Genomic DNA, 25,095 nt, shown 5'->3' on the forward strand with positions numbered 1-25,095 from the left:
TAAAATGCCTGTAGAAATCTTTTCTCCCTTTCACCCCCCTTTCTAGCCGCAACTCCAATTGTATTTTGGCCTTCCTGATTAGACTCCTGAATGCTCTAGCAATATAGTTATACTCTTCCCTAGTCATTTGGCCAAGTTTCCGCTGCCCGCAAATTCCCTTTTTGTGTTTAAGCGCAAAGATTTCTCTGTTAAGCCAGGCTGGTCATTTATCATAGTTTATTTTACTGCACATCAGGATGGTGTGCTCACATGGCAAGGTTTCTTTAATATACAGTAAACTCTCAATTTACTGGATGAATGGTGGGAAGGGGTCTCAGTTAATGTCAAAAGTCTGTTAAATCCAAACAGTTACACTGTATGACAATGCCTGACCTTCCCAGCCCATCACTCACTGCTGCCCACTTTGCCACCAACAGCTACTTCTCTTAGCAATTCCTCCCTGTTTGCGAGCAGAAGATCAAGCTGCATATGGCCCCGGTTGGTTCCTTCAGCTCTTGTACCAGGAAGTTGCCCCCAGCATTCTCCAAAAACTTCCTGGATTGTCTGTGTGCTACTGTGATGACTTCCTAGCAGATGTCAGGTAACTGGAGTCCCCTATAAGAACCTGGGCCTGTGATCTGGAAGCTTCTGTTAGTTGTCTGAAGAAAGCCTCATCCACGTAGTCCACCTTATCTGGTGGTCAATAGCAGACATTCACCATGACATCACCTTTGTTGCTCTTCCCTCTAAACTTAACCCAGAGACTCTCAACATGCTTTTCTCCCATTTCATGATGGAGCTTTGAGTAACCATACTGCTCTCTTACATACAGAGCAACACTACCGCCTTTTCTCCCGTCTGCCCTTCCTGAACAGTTGATACCTGCAGTGTCCAATATGCTTCCCATTTGTCACATAGGATCTTTCTCTCAGTAAAGAGCTTAAAAGAATGCTAGATTGCTTGCCAAGTACACTCAACATTTCTAGCAGGCCCATCCAGCTGATTAACAGAGCATGTATAGCTACAGCACTTTGCATTTAGCTGCCCTCTCCCCATTTTGCTCCATCCTTCAGCTTAGCTGCTGCCAAGACTCTCCTGCAACTGCACCCTCTTACGTCCAAGGCTGCAGCCCTTCTGGGGGCCCAGAGTCAGCCCAAAACAACTTACCAAAATTTGCTGAGTACCCCATCCCCACAAAATTATTACCCACCCCACTTTAAGACTCTGAAACTATATCTCCATCAAGAGACAAGAGGCTCAAACTCTTGCTAGCATCCCACGCATTTTACCCTTTAAATTCTTTGGACTTCATGGCCAACCACTAGCATGTGAATGTAAAAGGAACGTTTCTTTATGCTCACTACTGAATGACTTATTTTATACACAGCTGCAGCTTGGCAGGATTTTGATGCCAGAAACTCTGCAAACTGTGTATTTTTAGCAGATATCTAAATACAAGAAAGGTGTGACCAAAATAACTCTACTGATAAAGCACTGATTGTTGAACTAATACCAAGCACTTTTAGCAATAAAGTCATCAGCAAGAGGCTTCTATTCCCACAATACTCCTCAACAAGCCTGTACAACCAACTATTTTATTTTTTTCCCCAACTGTTTGTCCAAGAGCCTAATTCAGGCAGACACCAGCAAAGGTTGGTAGTCCAACATTCCTTTACTGAACAGCTGCAGGAACTAGCACAGTAGTCCTTTGGGCTGTTCTTAATTCAGCACCTCTCTCCCCATGTTCTATTGGCTTTCACAGGCACATATGCCTGCCCTGAAAATGCCTCCTACACTGCCATCAAAGAAGCAGAACGGTCCCCTTGTACTTGGGGCTCTTCCCCACAAAGGAGGCCTAAGGCTCCCCAACGGCCTCTTTTAGCCAGCTGGCATGTAAGCCTACCACAGATGTTACGCATGGCTGCGACCAAAAATGGGAAGGCAGGTGGTCCATGCAGTATTACTAAATTGTGGTGCTTGTTATAAAAAATGTTTGAAAATCCATGCTCTGCATTAGATATACCCAAAGCAGAAATTAAATCGCTTTAAATGTAAGTTTCAATGAAAATTTATCTAAAAAGGTCTCAATCTAATTTATGCACAAAAAAGCCCAGAAAAAAATCCAAGTAATTAGTTCTGTACACATCACTACCTTTCAAATGGGGACAATACATACATCTCTAAAATTAACTTAAGTCTACCTATAGAGGTGTCAATGGAAGAAACTGATGTGGCGTCTGTTACTTGTAAAATTCAGTGCAAGTTATAATCTTTCTAATAAAATAATTTTAAACTATAGTGTTATCAGCCTAAATAAGCGACAGCTCAGAATTGACTTTCTCACATGGAAATGTGTCTTAAACATAATTCTCAATCCAAATGGACTTCTTTGTCTATCTGGGATCAAACTGTTTTCTCCAAAAGTCAAAGAAGTATTTCTTGGCAAGTAATCATTTTTTGGTAGATAAGATGTTTTTATATCATCACACATTGATGAATTTGAAAAAGTGTCAAGAAAATTTGTGTTTGCCAAGTTCTGACATAGTAATGTGCCATTTATGTACATACCTAAATGGAAGATATGGTGGATTAGATCCAGATAAAAGTGCTCTGTATGCTTCTTCTGGTGTTTTCTTTAAGTAAATTACCTACAAAAAATGCAACCAGTCATTAGGAAAACAGAAGCTGGAGTCAACTGTAAAGTCATCATAAAAAACATTTTCTATTTTCATGATGCATTTCTTCTGCAATTGTAATACAGTAATCTGTATTTGTCATCTTAATTAGCATGTAATTTATTCCTCTCCCCACTAATATGTAATAAGGTATATTAAAAGCAAAATTAGGCTCAACAAAAGTTACAGATAAATATTGTTGATGGACTATTGTAATCTAGAGGTATACCAAGGAAGACTCAATACACAACTAAAACTAAAAATCAGTGCGTAAACAATTCATATGATTTAACTTCTTCTTGGAGCAATGTTCACACATAGATCTCCATTCAGCAATTGGCTTATTTCTTTCCATGCCTTCTCAAGGTAGGAAGGGCATAAGCCATCGAACAGGATGCTCACAACTCCACCAGTGTCTTGCAAAACATCTGAGGTGCATCTACACGTGCAAAAAACTTCAAAAAAAGAGGCCCTTTTTCGAAAGAGCAGGAGGAGCGTCTACACTCATAAACTCGTCTTTCGAAAGAAAATCAAAAGTACGGGGCTCAGAAATCGAAATCCAAACCCTGATCCTGTATCAGGAAGATCTCTACCTTTTGGAATAATAAATCGAAAGAATACACGTGTAGATGCTCCACAGTCCACTCTTTTGAAATACAGGTCCACCATGGCGCCGATCAGCTGGAGCGCAGGGCCGCTCCAGCCGGCAGCAGTGGGACTCTATGGTCCCTGCGTTCGGCTGCCTTAAAGCTGCACGCACGCAGAAAGCCTGTGGCAGGAACCTGAGAGCATGCTACGAGCAGCGTGTGCACGAGCTCCAGCTGCATGCTCCAGCCATGGCCAGCAGCCAGACCCCCCATGAGCCCCAGAGCCCCCCTTCCGAGCCCTCTCCAGCCTCCCAGGGCTCCCAGGTGGAGAAAAAAATACGAACCCCCTCCTGGATGGAGTGGGAGCTCCGGGACCTCCTTGGCCTCTGGCAGGACGAGGACATCCTCCGCCACATGGGGGTCAAGCGGCGGAATGAGGCAGCCTTTGGCCACCTGGCAACAGGCCTCCACAGCAGGGGCCACCCGGAGTGTACCCCAGACTAGGTACACTCCAAGGTGAAGGAGCTGCGGCAGGGATATGCCCGGGCCAGGGACCAGGCCGGACGCTCTGGGGCAGGTCCAGCGACCTGCCCCTTCTACCGGGAGCTCCGGAGCCTCCTGGGGCCCCAGGAGAGTCCCCCCTCCGTGGCCTTCCTGGACACCTCTGGGGAGGAGCTGCAGGTGGAGGAGGTGGAGGAGCAGTCCGCATCGGGGACCCACGAGGGCGAGGGGACCATGGACTGGTCAAGCCAGGAGGGGGAGCTGACCATCCTCATCCCCTCCTGCTCCTCCAGCCGGGTGACCGAGGGCTGGCCATCCCCGGACATCGCCGAGGGACCCTCTGGTACGTACAAGGAGGGACGCACACCTACTCCAAGGGTGGGGGTGATGCAAGGGCAAGGCGACCGCACACAGGACCGGTGGTCCCAGACCGTACACAGGCCAGCCCCCAGATGGGATGCGGCAGCCCGTGGTGGCACATCAGCGATGCCCGGCACCCGCCCTCAGTGGACAGCGCCATAAGCCGTGCAGAGGTGGTGGCTGGTCAGTGCCAGACGGCACCCGGGGCCCGCATACCGCAGGCTGGGAAGGGCCACTTGTGGGTGAGACCCCTGGAATCACACCCAGGCTGGGAGGCCCGGTCCCAGGGGGGCGGCGGGTTGGTGCTCCCTGGGGGGGGCAGCGTGCCTTGTGGGGGCGGGGGCCCCATGGGGTGGGTTCAGGCGGGTAGGCCACAGACGGGTCCCCTCTGTCCAGGGCACACTACTGACATGCTCTCCTCCTCTCCACACAGCCACACCATCCGGGGGCCGGGAGAGCCCCGCACCATCCCTCATGCCTGACAGCCCATCAGCTGCACCCATCCAGATGCCACCCCAGGCAGGGCGCCGTCGGGGCCATGGCCGGAGGACCCTCCGCTGGGCCGAGGAAGACCAGGCCAGCCAGCGTCAGCCCGAGGTGGCTGAAGAGCACCTCCAGCTCACCCAGGCGGATATGGAGTGGCGGAGGGCGGCCTGGGACAGGCTGCTGGACACGCTCCAGGGCATTGGCCAGGCTGCGCGGGAGCACACAGCCACTATGGACTGCCTCCTGGCCCCACTGGAGACTCCTCCTGCTGGCCCTGCCCCCGCCGCCCCCACTGCCTCCCCCGAGCCTGCCCCCTTTGCCCCCACCAGGCCCACCCGCCGGCAATATTTGCCGGTGCTACTGGCACCCTCCCCCCACTGCTGGGGACCCCATACCTGGAGGGGCAGGGGCTCCAGGGGCCGACGGGGTTCACGGCCCACTACCCCTTCCTTGCAATGAGCACCTTGCCCCCCTCCAAGTTGGTGCCCTCCGCCCCCCTCCAAGTTGGTTCGCCCCACCCCCTCCGAGTTAGGTTCCCCCAGTCCCCCTCCGAGGTAGATTTTCCCTGCCCCACTCCAAGTTAGGTTTCCCCCACCCTCTCCAAGTTAGGTTTCCCCTGCACATATTATTCCAAACACCCAAGTTATATAAACATTTCTTTATTATTCACCACTGAGCGCTGTGCTCCTCGGTGGCTGGTGGGTGACGGATGTGTGGGTGCGGTGCTGGTGGGGGTGGCAGGAATGGTGGGTGACGGATGTGCATGGGATGTGGGTGTGCGTGCGGGTCAGAGGTGGCCATCGGCAAAGGCCTGCCTGAGGGCCTCCCGGATGTGGTGGCCGTCCCAGTGGGCCTGGCGGATGGGGGTGGTGCCTAGCTGCTCACAGACAGCGCCAGCCAGAGGGCCCCCCCGCCCCAGGGACATAGGCATCCCCCTTTACCTCCACAATGTTGTGGAGGATGCAACAGGTGCCCACCACCTGGGGCACGTTGGGGACCCCGACCTCCAGCTGGGTGAGGAGACACCTCCAGCGCCCCTTTAGACACTTGAAGGCCCGCTCCACCACATTGCGGGCGTGGTTGAGGTGCTCACTGAACGCCTCCCGGGTGGGGTCGAGGTGTCCTGTGTAGGGCCTCATGAGCCACAGCTGCAGTGGGTACGCTGCATCTGCCACCATGCCGAGCGGCATGGCGACGTCCTCCGCCACAGGGATCTCCCTCTGGGGTACGAAGGTGCCGCCCCCATGCAGCGGCAGAGGCCAGAGTTCCAGAAGACCCGGGCATCGTGGGTGCGGCTGGCTGAGCCCACATAGAGGTTGGTGAACCGGCCCCTTGAGTCCACTAGGGCCTGCAGCACCACCGAATGGTAGCCCTTCCGGTTGATGTACTGGCTGGTGCTGTGTGACGGGGCGCGGATAGGGATGTGTGTGCTGTCCAAAGCACTGATGCAGTTCAGGAAGCCCAGGTCCTGGAAGCCGGCAATGGTGTTGTCCACATCCCGCAGGCAGATGACCCTATGGAGCAGCATCATGTTGATGGCCCTGACGACCTGCAGAGGGGGAAGGGGGACATGTGCTCTAGTGCAGGTGTGGCAGCCGTGGCCCTCCGCCTCAGGCCCATTCTGCCCCCCTCCCGTCCAGCCCCTACCCCATCCAGCCCCTTGCAGGGGAGGGTTCCCCTTGTCCCAGCCCCCCCGCCCCCCCTCTTACCTCCATAAGGACAGCCCTGACGGTGGCCTTGTCCACCCCGAACCGCTGTCCCATGGAGCGATAGGAGTCCGGGGTGGCCAGCTTCCAGATGGCGACTGCGACCTGTTTCTCCAGGGTGAGGGCTGGCCACACGCAGGTGTCGTGGTGCCGGAGTGCGGGGGCGAGCCAGTGGCGGATCTCCTCGTAGGTCTGCCTCGACATGCAGAAGTTCCGCAGCCACCTTTCCTCACCCCACTCCCCCAGCACCACACGCTCCCACCAGTCGGTGCTGCTCAGGGGGGTCCAGAGGTGTCAGGGCACCGGGGGGGTGGGCACCTGGCGGGGCACCGGAGGGGGGGGAGCCCCACGGCCCCAGGGGGACCTTGCAGCCACCCGATGAGCTCAGGTGCAGCTGCGGCGAGGGTGCACAGCACTGCCAGCAGGGCGTCCATAATGAGGGCATCTGCCTGCAGGAGCTGTCGCTGGGCTTCCATGGGCACGAGTGGGCTCTGGTGGGCAGGAACAGGCTGGGCAGCACTCGGCTCGTACGGAGGGGAGGGCGGCGGGAGGGGCCCTTTAAAGGAGGCGGCTGGCTGTGGCCCCTGAAGGGCTTGTTGGCCATGGGACCCCATCCGCGGAGTTTCCTGCCTCCCTTCTTTCAAAAGAGAGCTTGGAGCTGTGTGGACGCTCTCTTTCGAAAGAGCGGATCGGAACGCCGGTCTGAAAAATGGCGGCGGGCGCTCTCCTTCGATGGACACTTTTTCAAAAGCCGAACTTCGATTTTCACCCTTTCGAAAGGGCGCTTACATGTAGACGCAGCTCTGGAGATTTTGTGAGGTGATACAGACACAAGTTGGGCTCCCAAAATGAACTAGAGAATCAAATATAGAAGTGATTACACAGACCCTTAATGAAGCCAGACAATACTGAGGAACAAAAATGAAGAATCCCTCAAATGGGTAATGAAAAGCTAATATGGAAGTCAGGCATACTTGACTAAACTGATAGATAACCCAGATGTCTTCATACAGATGAAAGTAATCTAGGATGAAGGAAGAGAGAATCATTTCAAGCCAGATCGAGTGATGACTCAACACTGGACAAATTGCCTCCATTTCTGCAGGTGAGTAGTACAGGCTATTTTTTTAAACTGTTCATTAAACACCTGCTGCACCTCCGTAGAGCAGGAAACATCCATTTCTGAGAGCCATCCAGGAGACAGGCTCAGATATGTACAGCTGCTAGATGGGGGTGAGGTGCACAGCCCACATTCGGAAGCAGAGGATGAGGAACAGTTGGGAGCTTGAGCTGTAAGCTTCTTCTGGTGGACTCAGTTGGACTCAAGCTGAAGCACATAAGCTTACCATGCTTGTTTGGGGCAGATAGGCCATGTCTACATGAGCCCCGAACTTCGAAATGGCCATTTGCTAATGAAGCGCTGAAATGCATATTCAGTGCTTCATTAGCATGCGGGCGGCCGCAGCACTTCGAAATTGATGCGGCTCGCCGCTGCGCGTCTCGTCCCGACGGGCTCCTTTTCGAAAGGACCCCACCTACTTCGAAGTCCCCTTATTCCCATCAGCTCATGGGAACAAGGGGACTTCGAAGTAGGCGGCGTCCTTTCGAAAACGAGCCCCGTTGGGACGAGACGCGCGGCTGCGAGGCACGTCAATTTCAAAGTGCCGCGGCCGCCCGCATGCTAATGAAGCGCTGAATATGCATTTCAGCGCTTCATTAGTAAACTTCAAAATGGCCATTTGTGTGGCCATTTTGAAGTTTGGGGCACGTGTAGACGTAGCCATAGATACTGAAAGAAAATCTCTGGCCTTGTCCTGCTGATTTTGTTCTTCACCCTCAGAATTTAAGGCATTTCAGGAAAGGCAAAGAACAGCCTCTTCTTTCACTGCAGAAGGCATCCCACAGAGACTGGTGATTCAGAACCCTACCCCCTTGAACAGAAGATAGGACATTTCCTGTTCTCACAGATGGAAAGATCCATCTCTGCCCTAAATTGTGAGGGTGTCAAAAGGGCACCACACCTAATTGGTTGTTAGTTCCTGATGGGGATAGGTGAAGGGACAGACATGGGGTTGTTGCTTCCACCAGTTAGAGGGAATTCTTTACCTGCAAGGAGATGGCCACTTGCCTGTCCCAGGTCAGAGAAAAGGCAGTTCTCAGCCAGCCATAGAAGCAGTGGTGGCACCTATTTGTGTGATTAGTCACAAAGACGCATGTTGCCATATGGCCAAAAAGTTGAAAATGGTTTCTTATTGGAGCCTCAGGGCTTCCCTACGTTGTCCTTCAAGTCCTTACAGCATCACAAATCTGTTTAAAGGAAGGGGAGCCCTGCTTGACAAAGAGTCCAAGGAAACCCTTATAAACTTTATTTTTTGTACTGATACTAACATGGAAGCAAGTAGTGGAAGTAGAAAGATTCAAATCCTTGATCAACCCATGAAAGCTGCTGTTTCAACAATGCTGGGTGGCCATGGAATACAGCTGGACAGCCCTTTTCCTTTTAATCCTGTCTTTGCTGGGACTTCTGCAGTGTTTGGTATCCTGAGAACTGAGCAGATCATGACTTCTGCTTAGTCTGTGACCTTCTAAAACACTTCCTGCCTGTAGGTATGTAAATACGAAAGATCATAAAGTAGCACTGCAGTTGAGCATGTGAGAGGCTCATTTACTGTCTTCACAAAGAGCCTGGGACCAAAAAAGGAAGTCCTCTACAGTCCTTTGGATCTTCCTTCAATGCTCTGAAAACTGGAACCAAGATGCCCTGTGCATAACTATCACTGGAGAAGTGGATCGAGCAGCATGATCCCTAAATTCTATGGATATTTGGAAAACCATTCTGGCCATTAGTTGGCTAATAACTGACTGGAACTGTTCCCTGCTGTCATGTGGTAGATGTTCTGTAAAGGCTAGAACTGTGTTGTAACTGGTAAAGTTCCATTTGGCCATGACAGATGAATAAGTTCGTAATCCAAAACTGCAGGGTTCTGAATGAGTAAGACTTTGACACAAGATATTCAGTTACTTATAATTCTTATCATAGGAGTTAGTTCTCAAAAAGCATTGCTTACCCCATTCGTTTACGATAACCACCAGGGAGTTGCCCTCTCTTTGGAACATACCAAAAAGTGTCTCAGTTCCCAGTCACAGTGCTGTATATTATATGATGGGCCCCTTCCAAAGCGGGGGGGAGCGGGGGCAGGAAGAGAGAATTAACAATCCTTGGCTATGTCTACATGTGCCCCAAACTTCGAAATGGCCATGCAAATGGCCATTTTGAAGTTTACTAATGAAGCGCTGAAATGCATATGCTAATTAGGATGGAGGGGAGTCCAGTGCTCCTTTTGAGCAGTGACAGATGTACAGGGTTGTCTTCTAACTTGGCTAACAGGGTGGTCATAGGAAATGTTCCATCACCAGTACTTTGAGCTCTATTTCCCCATTCTTTCCAGGCATGGATTTAAGGACTACACAAAATGAGTCCTACTCCCAAGAAAATGAACACATTCGAGTGTTAGTATATCCTGCCAACAAAAGAGGCTCTCATGAACCCTGATGAATGAGGCATACTGTGCCAGAAGGGAAAAAGCTGTCCTGACGGAAACGCGGGAAGACTGTCCTCTCACCTAAAGCTACACAAACTCTAAAAACAACCCTAAGCCAACTAACTTTGAAAGAAAATAACACCAAGAGAAAAGTCAAGTGTGCACTAGACAGATACAGTGGTGCTCTTTCTCTGGCCAAGCCAGCAGAGAAGTAATTGAAGGTGGCATGGCCACACATCCCTATGTAGCCTGGCATCTGTCCTGGGGAGGTACTGGGTATGCGTCTGTGCTGAACATGCAATGCTAACGAGAAAACTCTGATCAAAGACTTGAGAAAAGCAGGTTCACATGAAGTGGAGCACCCACAGAGACACTACATGAAGAAAAAAATACCCTATACTTGCAGGCTGCATTTACACTTGCATTCCTCTTTCGAAAGAGGTATACATATGAGGTAAATCGAAAATGCAAATGGGTATAAATTTGCATGTTTGACACCTCATTTGCGTATTCTAATTTCAAAAGAGGAATGCAAGTGTAAACGCACCCGTAGCATTGGTTCCTTGATCACAATAGAAACGCATACTGCTTCTGCTTCAGAAGGGTTTGAAGATAGAGATTGAGTGAATGCTATGCTTAAGACCACACCACAGTTTGGTTTGACCTCTGTTTTCACTCTCCGAATTTCCTGAATAATTGATGGGCAAACCTTTCTAGGCCTGGGACCTTGCAAAGGCACGTCAGTTAGTGCTGGCCAAAACCACCTCTAAACGAAATTCATGACTACATATTTTTGAAGGGAAATCAGTTAGACAAACTTGTATCACTCTATTTGACCAGAGTATCTGAGACAGACTATTATACCCTCTTCCCCATTATCTACTTTATCAATAGCTCCTGAGCACACCTTTGCATACACTGGTAAGTTTTCCTGAGAATTTTGCAAAGCAACTTTAATGCGGTTTAGAGAGAGCCTTTGATTGAAGCTGGAAAAGTCTAGGCCTACAAGTGTGATAGGAGTTATGGACAGATTGTTGGCTCCCACTCAGGAAGCAAACAGCACGTCAGCCTGCTGTCCTGACAGCTACAATAAAGTGCAAGTAATCTCCCAAGGCTACAATGTAGCACTGAAATAATTTTCAGACTAGGGATAAGACCATTAAAATTGAACATAATTTTTGTATTGACAGGTGGCTGACCTTGCTTAGAGGCTAGTTATTATTCAGTCATGTAACCATTCTGCGTTTCCTCACCTCCCTTCAAGAAAAGTGAATTTATTTAAATAATATCTTTAATAACTTGTTTTATTAGAGTGATGCATCTTAATTTTTTTATACCAAGCCAGAGTACAAAAATGATTATAATTAGAATCCCAATCCTAGAATTTAATTCAATATTGGCCAGGTTTCATTTTACACTTAATAGTCAAGCATCAGGCCAGAAATAAAAAAAAAACTTTCAATTAACTGTACAGTACATGATCTCATGTAGCCTAGGCACATTAGAGGCAATAACATTTTTGTGATCAGTGAAAAGATGGAAAGATGTTTTCCCCAAAACAGAAGTACACTCAACTTTAGGCACTCATAAGTGAATCTTACAAGCAAGTTTGGTGTTGTTAACTACACTGTTACTTTATTAGAACAGATAATCAGGATTCTGCAATTCAGGAACAAGGTTGCAGTTCTGTCTCAAAATGTAATCTTTCTGAAACAGAATTTAAATAATAGTATATTGGTGATATGAGAAGGGGATAAGTTCATTAGTTTCAGATAATATTTGTTAGTATATATTGGATTAAATGTGCATTCTGGTATCCATCAAACCTAGAAGGAGACAGGAAAGTTCTCCTGTCTGTCAGTGCAGCCCCAGACATCCTGTCCACATACAACAGGATACTATGAGTTGTGATTTCATTGTTGACCTTTGTCACTGGCTCAATTTCCTGGAATTGCTAATAAAAACAAACATCACCTTCCAGTGATTGTCAAATTAGATTTATTGCTACATTTTCTCCAGCTGTCAGTAAATATCCCAAGAATTTGAGTTCTACAACTATGGGGGGTGGTAATCCTGGCCTGACTGAAGCCAATGAAGCATTGCCAATGGAGCCTTTGAAATTTAAGATTTAACCCTTTGCAATATAATTAGAAAGAGTTAACAGTATAAAATAAACAAGCTGTTTATTTTCAAGTATATTGTTATATTACCCAGCCTTGGATAGTGTAGTTTCCATTATTTGCATGAAGATGGCTGAGCTGTGGGGTATAAAACTAGACTAGCAGTATATTACCCCAGCAAAACATCTTGCACACTCAATTTATTTCACAACCAATATTCTTCTCCAGCACACAAATATAGTATCACAGCTATTAGTGAAGAGAAATCCTCTTCTGGAAAAGCAGAGATACTACCATGCCAAAAAGCTAGAGCACTTGTGCTCCAAGGGAAAGTTAATGGTGTACATTCCCACAGGTGACTGTGTGTCAAACATCAATGTTAGCATTCATTTTTGTGTACAATAAAAACAATTGCACAGAATGTTGGTTTTAATAGAAAAATGAATGATATTTTGGATTCAAAGGAAGTTATAAAAGCCAGTTTTCTATGAAATATCACATTACGAAATATGGGGCAAAACTACTAGGTTTATTAATTAAACCAAAATTATCTATCAGCGCTTAGCTGTCAGTCAGAATTCAGAATAGGAAAAATGTGCATGTTTTTTCACAACAATTTCAAGTTTACTGCAAACATCTACAAAAATTCACTCTGAGATACACCAGACAGGTCAAAGTATGCTTTTAAATCCCTAAAATTAAACTTGTTTTTTCCAACAGGAAACTTGCAAATCTAGTACACAATGAGAACCAATATATTTTACTATTTTAGAAGCTACGTTTTCTTAAAGTCAGAAGAGTAAAAAGTGTGCATATGAAAATATCCCATAAAAAGGGGACAATTTTTTGGTTTACAGTCATATTCGTTTAACAGACCAAGCTGCTGTCTGCACAGCAGCAAAGATTTACAGCAACTACCCCAATTAATGTCAAGCCACCAAATTAAGTTTTTCTCTTAGAAAATCATTTTGTGCACATGCAAGCATTAACAGCCTGCTGGCAATCAGAAAAATATTAGTTAGGACTGGATAGTTTGGGACAAGCACTAACATTAGCAGAGTGCCAACTGAACCACACTGCATGGGAATTTTCCAGGGTTCTTCCCACTGGTACCTTAAAAAACCTTTACTTTCTGCAACACATGTAGATTTGAATTCAATATTAAACACTAGATGAGCAATTTTAGAAAGTTTCTGATCAGAGAAACACAGTCTGGATCAAAGGCTATCTGCATGCTTCCACAGCAAGAAGCACACACTGCCCTATATAAAAAGCAGTCAAGTAGCACTTTAAAGACTAGCAAAATAGTTTATTAGGTGAGCTTTCATGGGACAGACCCACTTCTTCAGACCATTCGTGGGTCTGTCCCACGAAAGCTCACCTAATAAACTATTTTGCTAGTCTTTAAAGTGCTACTTGACTGCTTTTTGTTTTGATAGTGTATAGACTAGCACGGCTCCCTCTCTGTTACTGCCCTATATAGGTCTTCAGATCTCTGCCAGGTGCTCTGCAGAGGCACTTGACATTCTCCCTAATCCAGATTGCTTGCATGCTCTGGATTCCTTTATATGACCTTCTGTGGCAGGAGTCTGCTGCTTTATTCTCCGTCTCTCTTAATTCAGCCTTCTTGCTTATTTTAAGCAACATCTATTACCAACAGTACTTTTCTTCCAACACGCACAGAAGCTGCTCCCTATATTTGGACCTCTAACACGTTGCTCTGTACCAATACTGAAGACCATCTTTAAAACACCATTACTGAAATGAAGGGGAAGAGGCAGGTGAGAGCAACAAACAATTTTGTAGCAGGTACCACATAAAGGGAAGTGTGGGTGACGGTGGGGGGAAGAGAAAAAGAAAAAAGACCCCACCAATAGCACCATCTTTCCTCACCCCAGTCCTAAATTCTAGCCCACTGCTGGGATTACAGGAACTTGTGGGGAGGAGACCAAGACTGGTAAAGGGAACGGTGAGTAAGAGAGGGGGGGTTTTCTAGAATTCTTCCCCCCATACAAAAATACTAAAGCCCTGAATACAGCTAGTTATAAGGGAACTTACCAAGCTATTCTTAACCACTCTATCTGGGGTAAAAAAGGGTTTTAAAGTGCCTGAAATAACAAAATAAGAAGTTGCAGGACTTTGCAAGTCCAAAGCTTTAAGGTCAGACTCGGCCTCTGAAAATCCAGATCCTATAAAAATTACTGGGGAGGAAAAAAAAATGAAAATGTTCTCCATAAAAAGTGTTTGGATAGTTGCTCTAGACAGTTTTTAAACTACTAAATTACTTTGTAACCAAAATTAGAACAGTTTATTCTCAAAATATTTACTCTGAGACTTAATTTACCTTCAGTGGTTTCTATGGAGACTAAAATTTTCTGCTGGTCTAATCTGTTTCACAGGCTCAATACTGTACTAGGAATTACACTGTACATCCTCAAGATGGCACACAATGGAAAGTTATTGATAATGACATACAAAATGTTTTGAATATTTACCTATCTAGAATATTTAGCTTTCCATGTTACAATGCAATATTTTTTTTTAAATCTCTGCTGTCTTATTCTTAAATTAGAAATTTTAGGTTCTTATTTGAATTTCTAACATTGTGGGGGTAGCTGGCTAATATTTCTGTAGTATGATTTATTTTAATTTTGTTCTTAGGTTAAGCAGTTTCATGCCCGATAGCATTCACTACTCTCTCCTCTAAAAACACTTGTTAGTGCTGGTGTATTTTGCAAATAAGTCTATTTACAAACAGATACTGACCAATGAAAACTTATTTTTACAACTTTTCTCTATGTGTCAGTACTTCACAGAACAAACAGCTCTTGCTAGTGAGAGCTTACTGTTTAGAAAAGGTATCAAACATGGGAAGGGATGGCATGAAAATGAACAAGAGCAAGAATATTTCCCATCTTTGTTTTTTCAAAACATAGTACAAAAACTAACAGTTACAAAAGACTAAGTCATTTACAGATATCATGGTAATACCAATTATCAGCAAATGAGACTATATTCCTCCTTACTACATTAGCAGTTTAGCAACAGGCATATCTCTTCAACTTTAAGCTGTATTATGCATGTAAACAGATGCATGATGTTCAAGGGCCCTTAATACCACTTTCGGATAAATTCAAGTCTATGGCATATGTAGTCCCTATCCTACGGATATACACTATCACTAGATTACCCAACTGGCTCATAGCTACGCCAAAGGTTATGTAATCCTGCATTTACACTAGAAGTTACCCTTTCTAGTGGAGGTAGAATTAAACTATACATTGATATAAAAATAGTTTACACAGGATGACTGAAGCATTTTCTTCCAAAGGCTAGTTATAGCTTAAAAGGAGATCACTTTCTGCAGACTGCTTTGGTAATGCATTTAAGTTAAAGATGGACTGCCCTCTATCCTGAGAGCAAAATAAAAGCTATTCAAAATGTGTGTTAAAGCAAAGCACAAACATTAATTCTGCAACATTATAGTAGGAGTCTTTTTGCCTTGCCACAGAGGCTATAAGGAAATATAAACAGACCTAGAAAATGAAAGTACCGGACTCTGTTTACAGACCATGCACTGTGAAACTCTCTATGTGAGAAGCTAGCTAAATGATCCAAATATGGAAGTTCTTTGCCGTAGTATTGTCAATTTTAGGAGATAAATGAGCAGTTGCATCTTAAGGACTAAGAAGTCAATTCTGGTTGCCGAGATTGAAATAATTGTGACCAGGATAGTAGTACTAATTAAAAGGCATATAAAATAATGTAAAGATAACAAATTTAGAAGAAGAAAATGGTTTAGGTGGTTTTTCCTCAATCTAACAATTATTTGGCCTCTAAACTAGAATCTTGATCCACAACTGCTCTTGGAACATGTCTATATTGCAGCTTGGAGTGAGACTTCTACTAAATTGGTTTGAGCTAATGTTACAAATAGCAACACAGACAATGCACTTTCAGCTCTCAAGCCCAACCAACAACCTGGTTGCCATGGTTGCAGAAAAATGGCTACCCACTGGCTCGTGTCCCGATCAGGATCTAGCAGGTTCTCTCCCTCTGCTTTGGATCCTGCGTCAGCATCTGGATGCTGCCTCCTGGGTCTCGGTGCCTCTTTCTTCAGAGTATGTGCATTTGTGAGTGGAGCACGGGTGGGGGGAAGGGCCTGAGCAAGTAGGCAGGCGTGGAAAAGAAAGAGGAGAGAAAGGGAAAGGTGATGAGGACAGAAGCAGATATGGGAATGGGGTGGGGAAAGCAGGAGCACAGCAGCGGAGTTAATTCGGCAGCAACAGCCTCAGCAGAGAGACAACTGCCAGAGTCATCTGATGCCAAAGTGGTCACCAGAGCAGCTGGAGCTCTCATTACACCTTCCTGTCTCCTTCCCCTCCTCCTCCTAGTACCAGTAGCCCAGGTACCACAGTAGGCAGAGGGAAAGAGCCAGTGAATCAAGAAGATTGGCTTCAGCATATGTGCATGCTTTGCCCCCTGCAAACACAACAGTTAAACTAAATCTTTAGCCTCAGGACTGGAGGAGCTCTAACACCCTGCTGTGGCATCTAGGCTGCAGGAACACTCACTCCCCAGTGTGGCCTAGGACCATGGAGAGGAGGGAGGGGCACACAGCTTCTCCGGTCTTGGGACCACAGGGAGAGCAGGGGAAGCCCATCTCCACATAGATGGACAGCCCTCCTTCAGGTGCCCTTACACATCCCTCTTCCACTGAATCTCATTCTCAAAGCACTGCAATGAGTTTCAGAAATCACCCCCCTTCCTTAACTATTTCCCCTCTCCGACTTAACCTCATCCCCCTTAGATAATTCTCCTTCCCACACTGGCCCTGCCCTGGGGAGAAGGCCACAAAGGCATCATGATGACCAATCGCCAGTTGGCCCAAATCCAATTGAGTGACACCGCAACCGCATGCTCCACATCATAACCCCTAGACAAGACTGTTAGGGCCAGCCCTGAGGTCAATGGCACTGGTACATTTAATAGTTATGGTGCTGAAAGCAATCCCCCTTACCTCTGTCCACAATACCATGCTCAGAGCTGGGCTGGAAACAGGGCTGTATGTCCAGGAGGGAGAGGCCTGGGTGTGGAGCCCCACATAAAAGCTGCACCCATGCCTGTAGTGTAGGAGTGTCTGTTGAGGTTTATAATTTTGATGTTGGGATACTGTACAATTGCAAAAATCATATGGGACTATTTCTGGCCAGGTTGTGGCTGGTGGCTGTCTTCACATGACTGACCACTTTCCCCTGCACTGTTTGGTATTCAGGGTAAAATTTGGACAGAACTCTGTAACAAAAGTCATTGAGTTTAGACCAAAGGTACTACAACTGCTGGGAATGCTTCATGTTGTGATCTACTCTTTGGACAGATATCTTTTTCTGGGATGCAGCTCTATGTCTGCTCAAGTTAGCTCATCAGTGAAGATGATGGAGATTTATTTACAGCATCTATTTCAGAAAGCTACCTCCCACTGGAGAGTAGTTGGTGCTAAGTTTGGTATTTTCCTACTGTTCTTTTGGTTTCTAGAGTTCTGGTTCCAATTGAGGAAGGATACAAGAAGTTATTTATCCTATACAGTAACTAGAGTTCTTTGAGATTTTTTTTCCCTACTGGGTGCGCCATTATTGGGGGCACAGTGCTCATGCTTACCTGAAGCTGAACTGAGCACCTATAATGAACTTTACTTGAAGATCACATTATTTCCAACCCAAATACCTCCAACGTCTCCAGACACTGAAAAATTTTTTTCCATTACAATCTTTCCTCAATGTTTTAACATTCAGGTACATAAATCTACTTTGGGGTAAAATGTGGCAATAAGATTACAGGATGCTTTTTCATACTCTTAAAACCAAGCTTTTAGAATGATAAGTGGTGTTTAATGAAAAAAGAGAACATTTTGCTAAGTCTTATAAAGAGTTTGCAGTTATCAGTCACTATAACTACGGAAAAGCTCATTCATAAATCAGATCATCTTTCTTGCTCACGTAATTATTTGCAGTTAAGGGAACCAGACTGAAAGGGGAAAGGGCCCAGTTTAGCCACCATTACTGCAGGAGTGTTTAAGTTTTACATTCTTGGCACTGTCTCAGAATTCTCAAGAAAGTCTCATTTCATTACCTGTTCTGCTTTCCTTCAGTATACATGCGACCTGCCCCTGCTTGAAATGTGTGTAGGTTTGAGATCTACATTAGTTTCTCCCTACTTCAGGAAAACTAAACAGATTAATGTCGATACTGCTACAGAAATAATTCATTTACAAAAGATAAGCAATTAATACACCATTGTAGCAAGACATACCAATTGCTAACAAACCTGACTTATCCTTTAAAATGACTAAGATCTTTCCTCATGTACAGTACAAGTGGCATATTAATCCAACCAAGAGCTGTAGGACTCAAAGGTAATCAAAGTCAGTTTACTTACTTATATTTGCATTATAAATTAAAACCTGTAACTATATGTTATTCAATTTAGCTACAGCACAAACACTTTTGGATAACCCATTTTAATTACTGATTACATACACAATTCATCCTGAAATTATACTTTTAGATATCAGAGTAGGCTACTACAGAAAAAGGAACTCCAAAGTTCTAATTACACCTTGAAGAAATGGTACAAAGAGCCTGATTATAGAAGATTGAATGACAGGCTCATTACTTCAGTGATGTCTATGTTTAGCCACAGTTTACATAGCAGCAAAAGTGTCTGCATGGGGAAGAAGAGAAACATACATAAACAAGTTATACTTACCACATAAGATCCTATTAAAAATGCTGCATTTGCTCGTTTCCGCTGATCAAAAGTGGTATAGTGGACTATTTTCTTTCTTGATAGACTGAAAGACTGTTCAAAGAGAAAGGAAAGAGATGCCTCAGCTGTGTTAATTATGATAAAACACAGGACTTGAAAAAAGACATTTCCAACTTGATGAAATAATCAAAAATATTACAAGGGGAGTAGTCTCATTGGAATGTCTGTTGGTGAGAGACCCCCCCCGAATGTAGATTTTAACACAAGCCTGAATGTCTACACCTAGGATGCATAAAGTAAGAGGCAGGCCCCTTTGGTGGGAGATGAAATTTTAGAACAGGGTCTCAGGCTCATCCATCTCATTAAAAATGTTACTGTTTTTCTGTATGTGTATTCACATTTCTATAACAATTAATAGTTTTTACAGTCTACATACTTATTTTCTTACACATGCCATAAGGGTCCCCCCAACATATGAATGTAACTGGTATTTCCATCAGTTTGGACTACCCTAGACAGGTGGGGGTGAGGGGACCCCTACAAACTGCAGGGATGAAAAGTGGGGCCTGATGTAAAAAGTTTGTTCACTCTTGATCTAAACCACAACTAAACAGAACACTGGGCTCACGGGGCTCAGGCTGAATCAGATGGCCTGGGCAAGACATGCATTTTTAATTGTAATGTAGATGTACCCTTAGCATTAGGCGTAATCTTATTTCCTGCATTGATTTTACTAATCCTTCTAAAACCATCTAAAAAGAAACAGTTAAATAATAGCACAGATGAGCAGATAAGTCACAGTGAATGAGTGTCTAAAACAGCAATATTTAGTTCACAAGATTCTCTTTAATACTAAAGAAAGACTATTGATTATAAAGTCTCAGACATGGAAATCTCAAATCTGTAACTGCCTTAGAAGCAGAATAGTGTTAGTTAAAACACAAGGAAACCACAGTGATAATGTGAAAATCAGTTCACTCGGTGAAGGTGCTGAATCACTCACATTTATGTACAATAAATCCACTAAATTGTGTAAGCTTCAGATCACAATGCATTTTTCAGATAAGCATGGATTTTTACACTGTCCATAAAAGTTCTAAGCAATGTTTCTGGAGACTGAATTTAGAGGGAGCAAGTTTCGTGACAGAAACCTCCCTCATTCAGTACTAAAAGTTTTTGAAGAGTGTTACACATAACTACAAACCTTTTTGGCAGAACTTAATAGTTTAATTGGTACTAGCCATAATGACTTTTCATACATACAGGGTGTGTCTACACAGGAACAAATATTTGAAATAGCCATGCTACTTGCCACTTGGAAGATTACTAATGAGGTGCTGAATTGAATATTCAGTGCCTCATTAGCATTAGGACGCTTCTGGCCCCAGCGCTTCAAAAGCACCGCTTTTGAAAGTGCGAGGCTCGGTGTGGCTACACGGGGGTCCTTTTCAAAAGGACCCGCACCTTTCAAAATCTCCTTATCCCGCTCACTGAGGCGCTGAATATTCAATTCAGCGCCTCTTTAGTAATCTTCAAAATATGGCTGTTTCAAAGATTTGTGCCTGTGTAGACACAGCCACAGAAAATATAACTTAAGCTACAGAAGTTTCTACATGGGTTCATATGAAAACCTTATGCAAAAAAAGAATTTCTCTAAAACAAACCAAAAATAGTGGGCAAACTTAAGACAAGTTTATTGCAATGCATTCTTCAGTTTCTTTATTCCTATTCTCCACAGAAACAGCCTCTCTAGCAGTGTATCTGAAGTATGCTATGATAAACTGGTCTTATTCACCACTGCTTACAATGGAGGATAAACAGAGTGATTTAAATTAATGCGACTCAAGAACATCTAAATGGGACTATAATCCCTATGCGGGGGGGGGAATCTTTGCCAATTACGGCAGAACACGCTTGGAGACAAACATGAGCTGCTTTATATTTATTTATATGTACACAACCCTATCTTCCCTGGCATTCAACTAGTATTTTTTAAAAAAAAAAAAATCAGACTAGTAACACCACTAGCCCAAGAAGATAGCAATAAGCTTTTTCTCTATCACATTGGTCTCCAGAATTCTGTGGTTTTGATCAAGTCTCTTATGGTGTAAATCAAACAAAATTACGTTAACAGTGCCACACAAGCTATTACAATTGTACTTTATTGTGTTTGCATCTTAAACAGCCTATAGCAACATAATTTGCAGTTGTTTTGAAAGAATTAAAAACCAGTCGCAAATAGCACTTCTGTTTACCATGCTGGTTTGCCAGAAGTCATAAAGCAATCCCCTTAGATTGGGGTGGGCAGTATTTTTTGATAAGGGGCCACACCAAGAATTGGCAAGTGGTCAAGGGCCACACTCTTCCATGATGTTAACAGAGGAGGTGTGGGGCCTAGAATGAACGTTGAGTGCATAAGGATGCTCTGGGTTTCCTGCCAACAGAAGCTGCAAGATTTTGCTTGGAGCAGGACAGTGTGTGAAGCCTTTCCCGTCTCTGTCCCGCAAGGCTGAAAATATTTACTTAAATGAAAAACTGTATGTTAAAGAAATATTCTGAATGAAACTTTAAAATGCAAGTCAGGCAGTTCAGCCCCATTGGGATGGGGAATTCTCAAGGCTTGGCTTAGATCACGGGTTCTCCAACTTCATTGCAACTTGACCTTCTTCTGACAGCAAACGTTACTGCACGACGCTATAAGGGAGAGCTAAAGCCTGAGCCCGTCTGAGCCTCGCATCCTCAGGTGGGGAAGGGCAAATGCCAGAGACTTCAGCCCCACATGTGGGGACTGTAACATCAGCCCTGACACCTATGGGTGGACTCTTGGGCTTTGGCTTCAGCCCTAGCAAGTTTAAAGCCAGCCATGATGACCCTATTAAAACAAGATCCAATCCCATTTGGGGTCCTGACCCCCCCGCCCCTCCAGTTTCAGAAACACTGCTCTGGTCTGCTCTGGGAATTGTTTGGGGAAGTTCTGTAGTCAGTGCTATTCAGACCAAAGTCTGAAGTCAGACCAAATGATCAGTGCTCCTCTCTCACCTTGGAGTCTGACATTACATCTGATGAAGCAGGTCTTTGCCAACGAAAGCTTATGCTCCAACATATCCGTTAGTCTGTAAGGTGCCACAGGACTTCTCGTTGTCTTTTCTTGGAACCCGTGAATGTCTCTGCAGCTCCTTTGGTTCAGCCTGGTGGATCTGTGGCAACATGGCTGGGTACCTAGGGCGGTTGCACCAAGCTATCTGGAATCTTTTTTCCATTCCTTTGTTACAAATTCACAGTCACATTGAAGAGCTTTCTATTATTTTTCACTGCTACCTCCAAACAGGCTAACAGCCTGTGAAAGCTGTGAGAGTACATTCAGTCAGAGGGCCAGTGTGCAACAGCAATGAAGGGTCCTGTGGCACCTTATAGACTAACAGAAAAGTTTTGAGCATGAGCTTTCGTGAGCACAGACTCACTTCATCAGTGTGCAGTGGAGTGGCAGGGCAGCCACATGCTGTTCTCTGTGTATGTTTACAAAGCAGCATTGCATGGGCTCACTATCAGGGCACACATCCTGGTTTGCGCCCTCTGATCAACAGCCGTTTTCTGGGGTGGGTACCAAACTCTGCTCCCACATTCAGAGCAATGTCACCTCTCCATTTAAACCTTTGCATTACTGCTCGTGTTGTATTGATGTTAGGGGTTACTTTGACACTTATTTCTACTAGCTTAGTTAAATAGCAACTTTCTCTATGCTACTAGTTAAGAGACCTCATGTGGCTGCATACCTGGAGGTCTTTAGTTTCCCTTACAAGTTGTGCTGGGGAAAGAAAATACAATTTTTTGGCTGTAATTCTTGTTATCTGAAGCCAGGATGTCAAAAGGAGGAGGGAGAAAACTTGTTCTTCTTGGCCTCTGACGACAGAACAAGAGGCAATGGACTTAAACTGCAGCAAGGGAGGTTTACGTTGGACATTAGGAAAAAGTTCCTAACTGTCGGGGGGGGGCGGGGTCAAAGAGTGGAATAAATTGCCAAAGGAGGTTGTGGAATCTCCATCGCTGGAGATATTTAAGAACAGGTTAGATAGATGTCTATCAGGGATGGTTTAGACAGTACTTGGTCCTGCCATTGGGGCAGGGGGCTGGACTCGATGGCCTCTTGAGGTCCCTTCCAGTTCTAGTATTCTATGATTCTGTGAATTATTTCTATAGTCAAGAGTACTTTGGAATTTGATGTTTTAAGAATCACTTTTAAAATTGTTTAGTAATCATGTTAAAGTCCTCTTAAAATTAGTTTTTTTTTTATGAACAGGGTAACAAACAGACTGCAGTAATAGGTTACTCCTGGTGGCATTTTCATTGTACCAGGAATTTGGGTGGGAGAGAAACACTCAAATTCACAGAAGTATCTCTGACATTTAAACTACTGGAATACAGAATTTTTTATATTTCAGCTGTTCCATTCGAAAAAAGTGAGAGCTATAGTTTAATCTCCAGGGACCCACATCGCTATTTTGTACATTTAGATCAAATTTTTGATATATGCTGTAAATAAGACACTGAAAACTTGTCTTGAGTAACTGGTATGAAAACTTATTATTTGCAATAAACCAAATGCTGAAGGAACTTTGTAAGATAAAACATTTGAATTGCAAATTCCAGTAGATTCAGAAATGTCACTATCTTGCCATGTAAAATCCATTCATGTAGGAACAACCACCACCTGTCATTGGTTAAAATAACACTGTTGCAAGAGCACTGAACTAGGCATCTGAATTTTAGACTCTGCTCACTTCCATTTAACTTTGTTAACGTTACATAGATGAGAATTAAATTCAGTAGATCTATTTTAATTAAAATATTAAGTCACTAGACAGCAGTTCTGAAAGCTGCTCTATGTGAGCAGAAATTTAAAATGTACATGAGTCCTCCAAGATCTATGGATAGTCACCGAGACCCACTGCTTAGATCAGATAACAGTGACAGGCTTTTATATTTGCTAAAACACAAATAATTCATAGTATTTGCCAGCAGAATACCTAGTTTTCAAAAGTTTACATGTACGAAAAAAAGTGTTCAGATTACTTATATAAAAACAGTTGGTATATGACACTAGGTTTTGGCTAGTTTTTGAAGTCTGTAATGTTCCCTCAGATCACTTCCATCCATATGCAGCTTTTCCCCCTCCATCTGCAGAATACATTTTATGTGCACCAAATGTGCGTATCAGGGTGGGTAATTTTTTTTTAATTGAGTTTTCAATTTGTTTCTCATAAGACTAAAAAGTATCAGGTGTGAAGAAAGAAAAGATGGATAGAATTGTTCTTGTTCTGGTCTTATCTGGTGGTGGACCAGGTCCAAGCATAGCAGAGGAGTTATTTATCGAGAGAAAATTATAGATGAAGATGGGGACATGACTGAGTGGATCAACTGTTTAGTAACTGAAATAATTCACTTTGCAATGCATCATTCTTCAAGTCTCTCTATATGCCTTTTAGTATAAATGTGATTTGACAAGTAAATTTCCAAGCTATTTGCTGTGTTGGATCTTGCTTGAAAAAAAAAATAAATAAAAAATTAGCTTAGCTAAACCTTATGGCTGGTTTAAATTAGTTAATTAGGTTTACAATCTATCACTCAAGTAAGCAATACAGAAAGCTGTCGCAAGAGAAATCTAGAGCTGCCAGTTACCATTGTCATTTTCTATTTTTATTTTGCAATGATACATGCCCCTTATTTTGGAACATCATGGCCACAGACAATAGTGGTGATGCCGTAAATGTATTCCCTATTTTACATCAGCAGAACTCATCTTTCCCAAGGGAACCCCATTCTGTACTTGTTTTCTCCAAAAAAAAAAAAAAAAAAAAAAAAAAAAAAGAGAGAGAAATGCCAGTGAGTTCAATGGAGCTTAATCCAAAAATAAGTGCACTGTAAGCACAGTCAGTCTTCACTTTTTTGGAAACTTCTTTTAAATCTCTTTTTGTGGTGGTGATTTAAATAAATTATTTTAAGTAGCTTTGATTTAAATCAATCCACCCTGGTGCAAATGAGCACCACCAGTAGAACCAAAAAAGTATAGCTATGGGCACTTCACTAATCAGATGGGTGGCATCTGAATGTCTCCTGAGTGGCTGCACAAGTGCACAGCTTATTGGGAACCCATGCTGAAAGGAAAGAACAAGTTAATATGTATAATGCAAAGAACTAAGATTACTCTGTCTCTGGTTTCCTAGGAAACCAGAGTCTCGGTGTTAACTGTACTTTATATCCCGATATTAATGAGTTTTACACCTTAGTCTACTCTGTACAAATAACACAAAAGTGCTTCTTTCTTAGGGTGACCCTATCTCCCTGTCCCAAATATGGGACAGGGAGATATGGAGGGA

At 44.2% G+C, this 25,095-nt stretch overlaps 1 protein-coding gene across 6 annotated transcripts in view; it reads right to left on the reverse strand.

Moving 5' to 3' along the window:
- CDC14A (cell division cycle 14A) overlaps window positions 1-25,095 on the reverse strand; it is a 165,040-nt gene that overhangs the window by 105,569 nt on the left and 34,376 nt on the right. For all 6 annotated transcript variants that reach the window (XM_075002728.1, XM_075002730.1, XM_075002727.1 and 3 more), the window contains exons 4-5: window positions 18,722-18,814; window positions 2,548-2,627 (exon numbers count right to left, since the gene is read on the reverse strand). In XM_075002728.1, coding sequence (XP_074858829.1) covers window positions 2,548-2,627; window positions 18,722-18,814 — 173 coding nt within the window. The remainder of the gene's footprint in view (window positions 1-2,547; window positions 2,628-18,721; window positions 18,815-25,095) is intronic.

The sequence above is a fragment of the Carettochelys insculpta genome, chromosome 9 (assembly GCF_033958435.1).
Source record: "Carettochelys insculpta isolate YL-2023 chromosome 9, ASM3395843v1, whole genome shotgun sequence".
Lineage (NCBI taxonomy): Eukaryota > Metazoa > Chordata > Testudines > Carettochelyidae > Carettochelys > Carettochelys insculpta.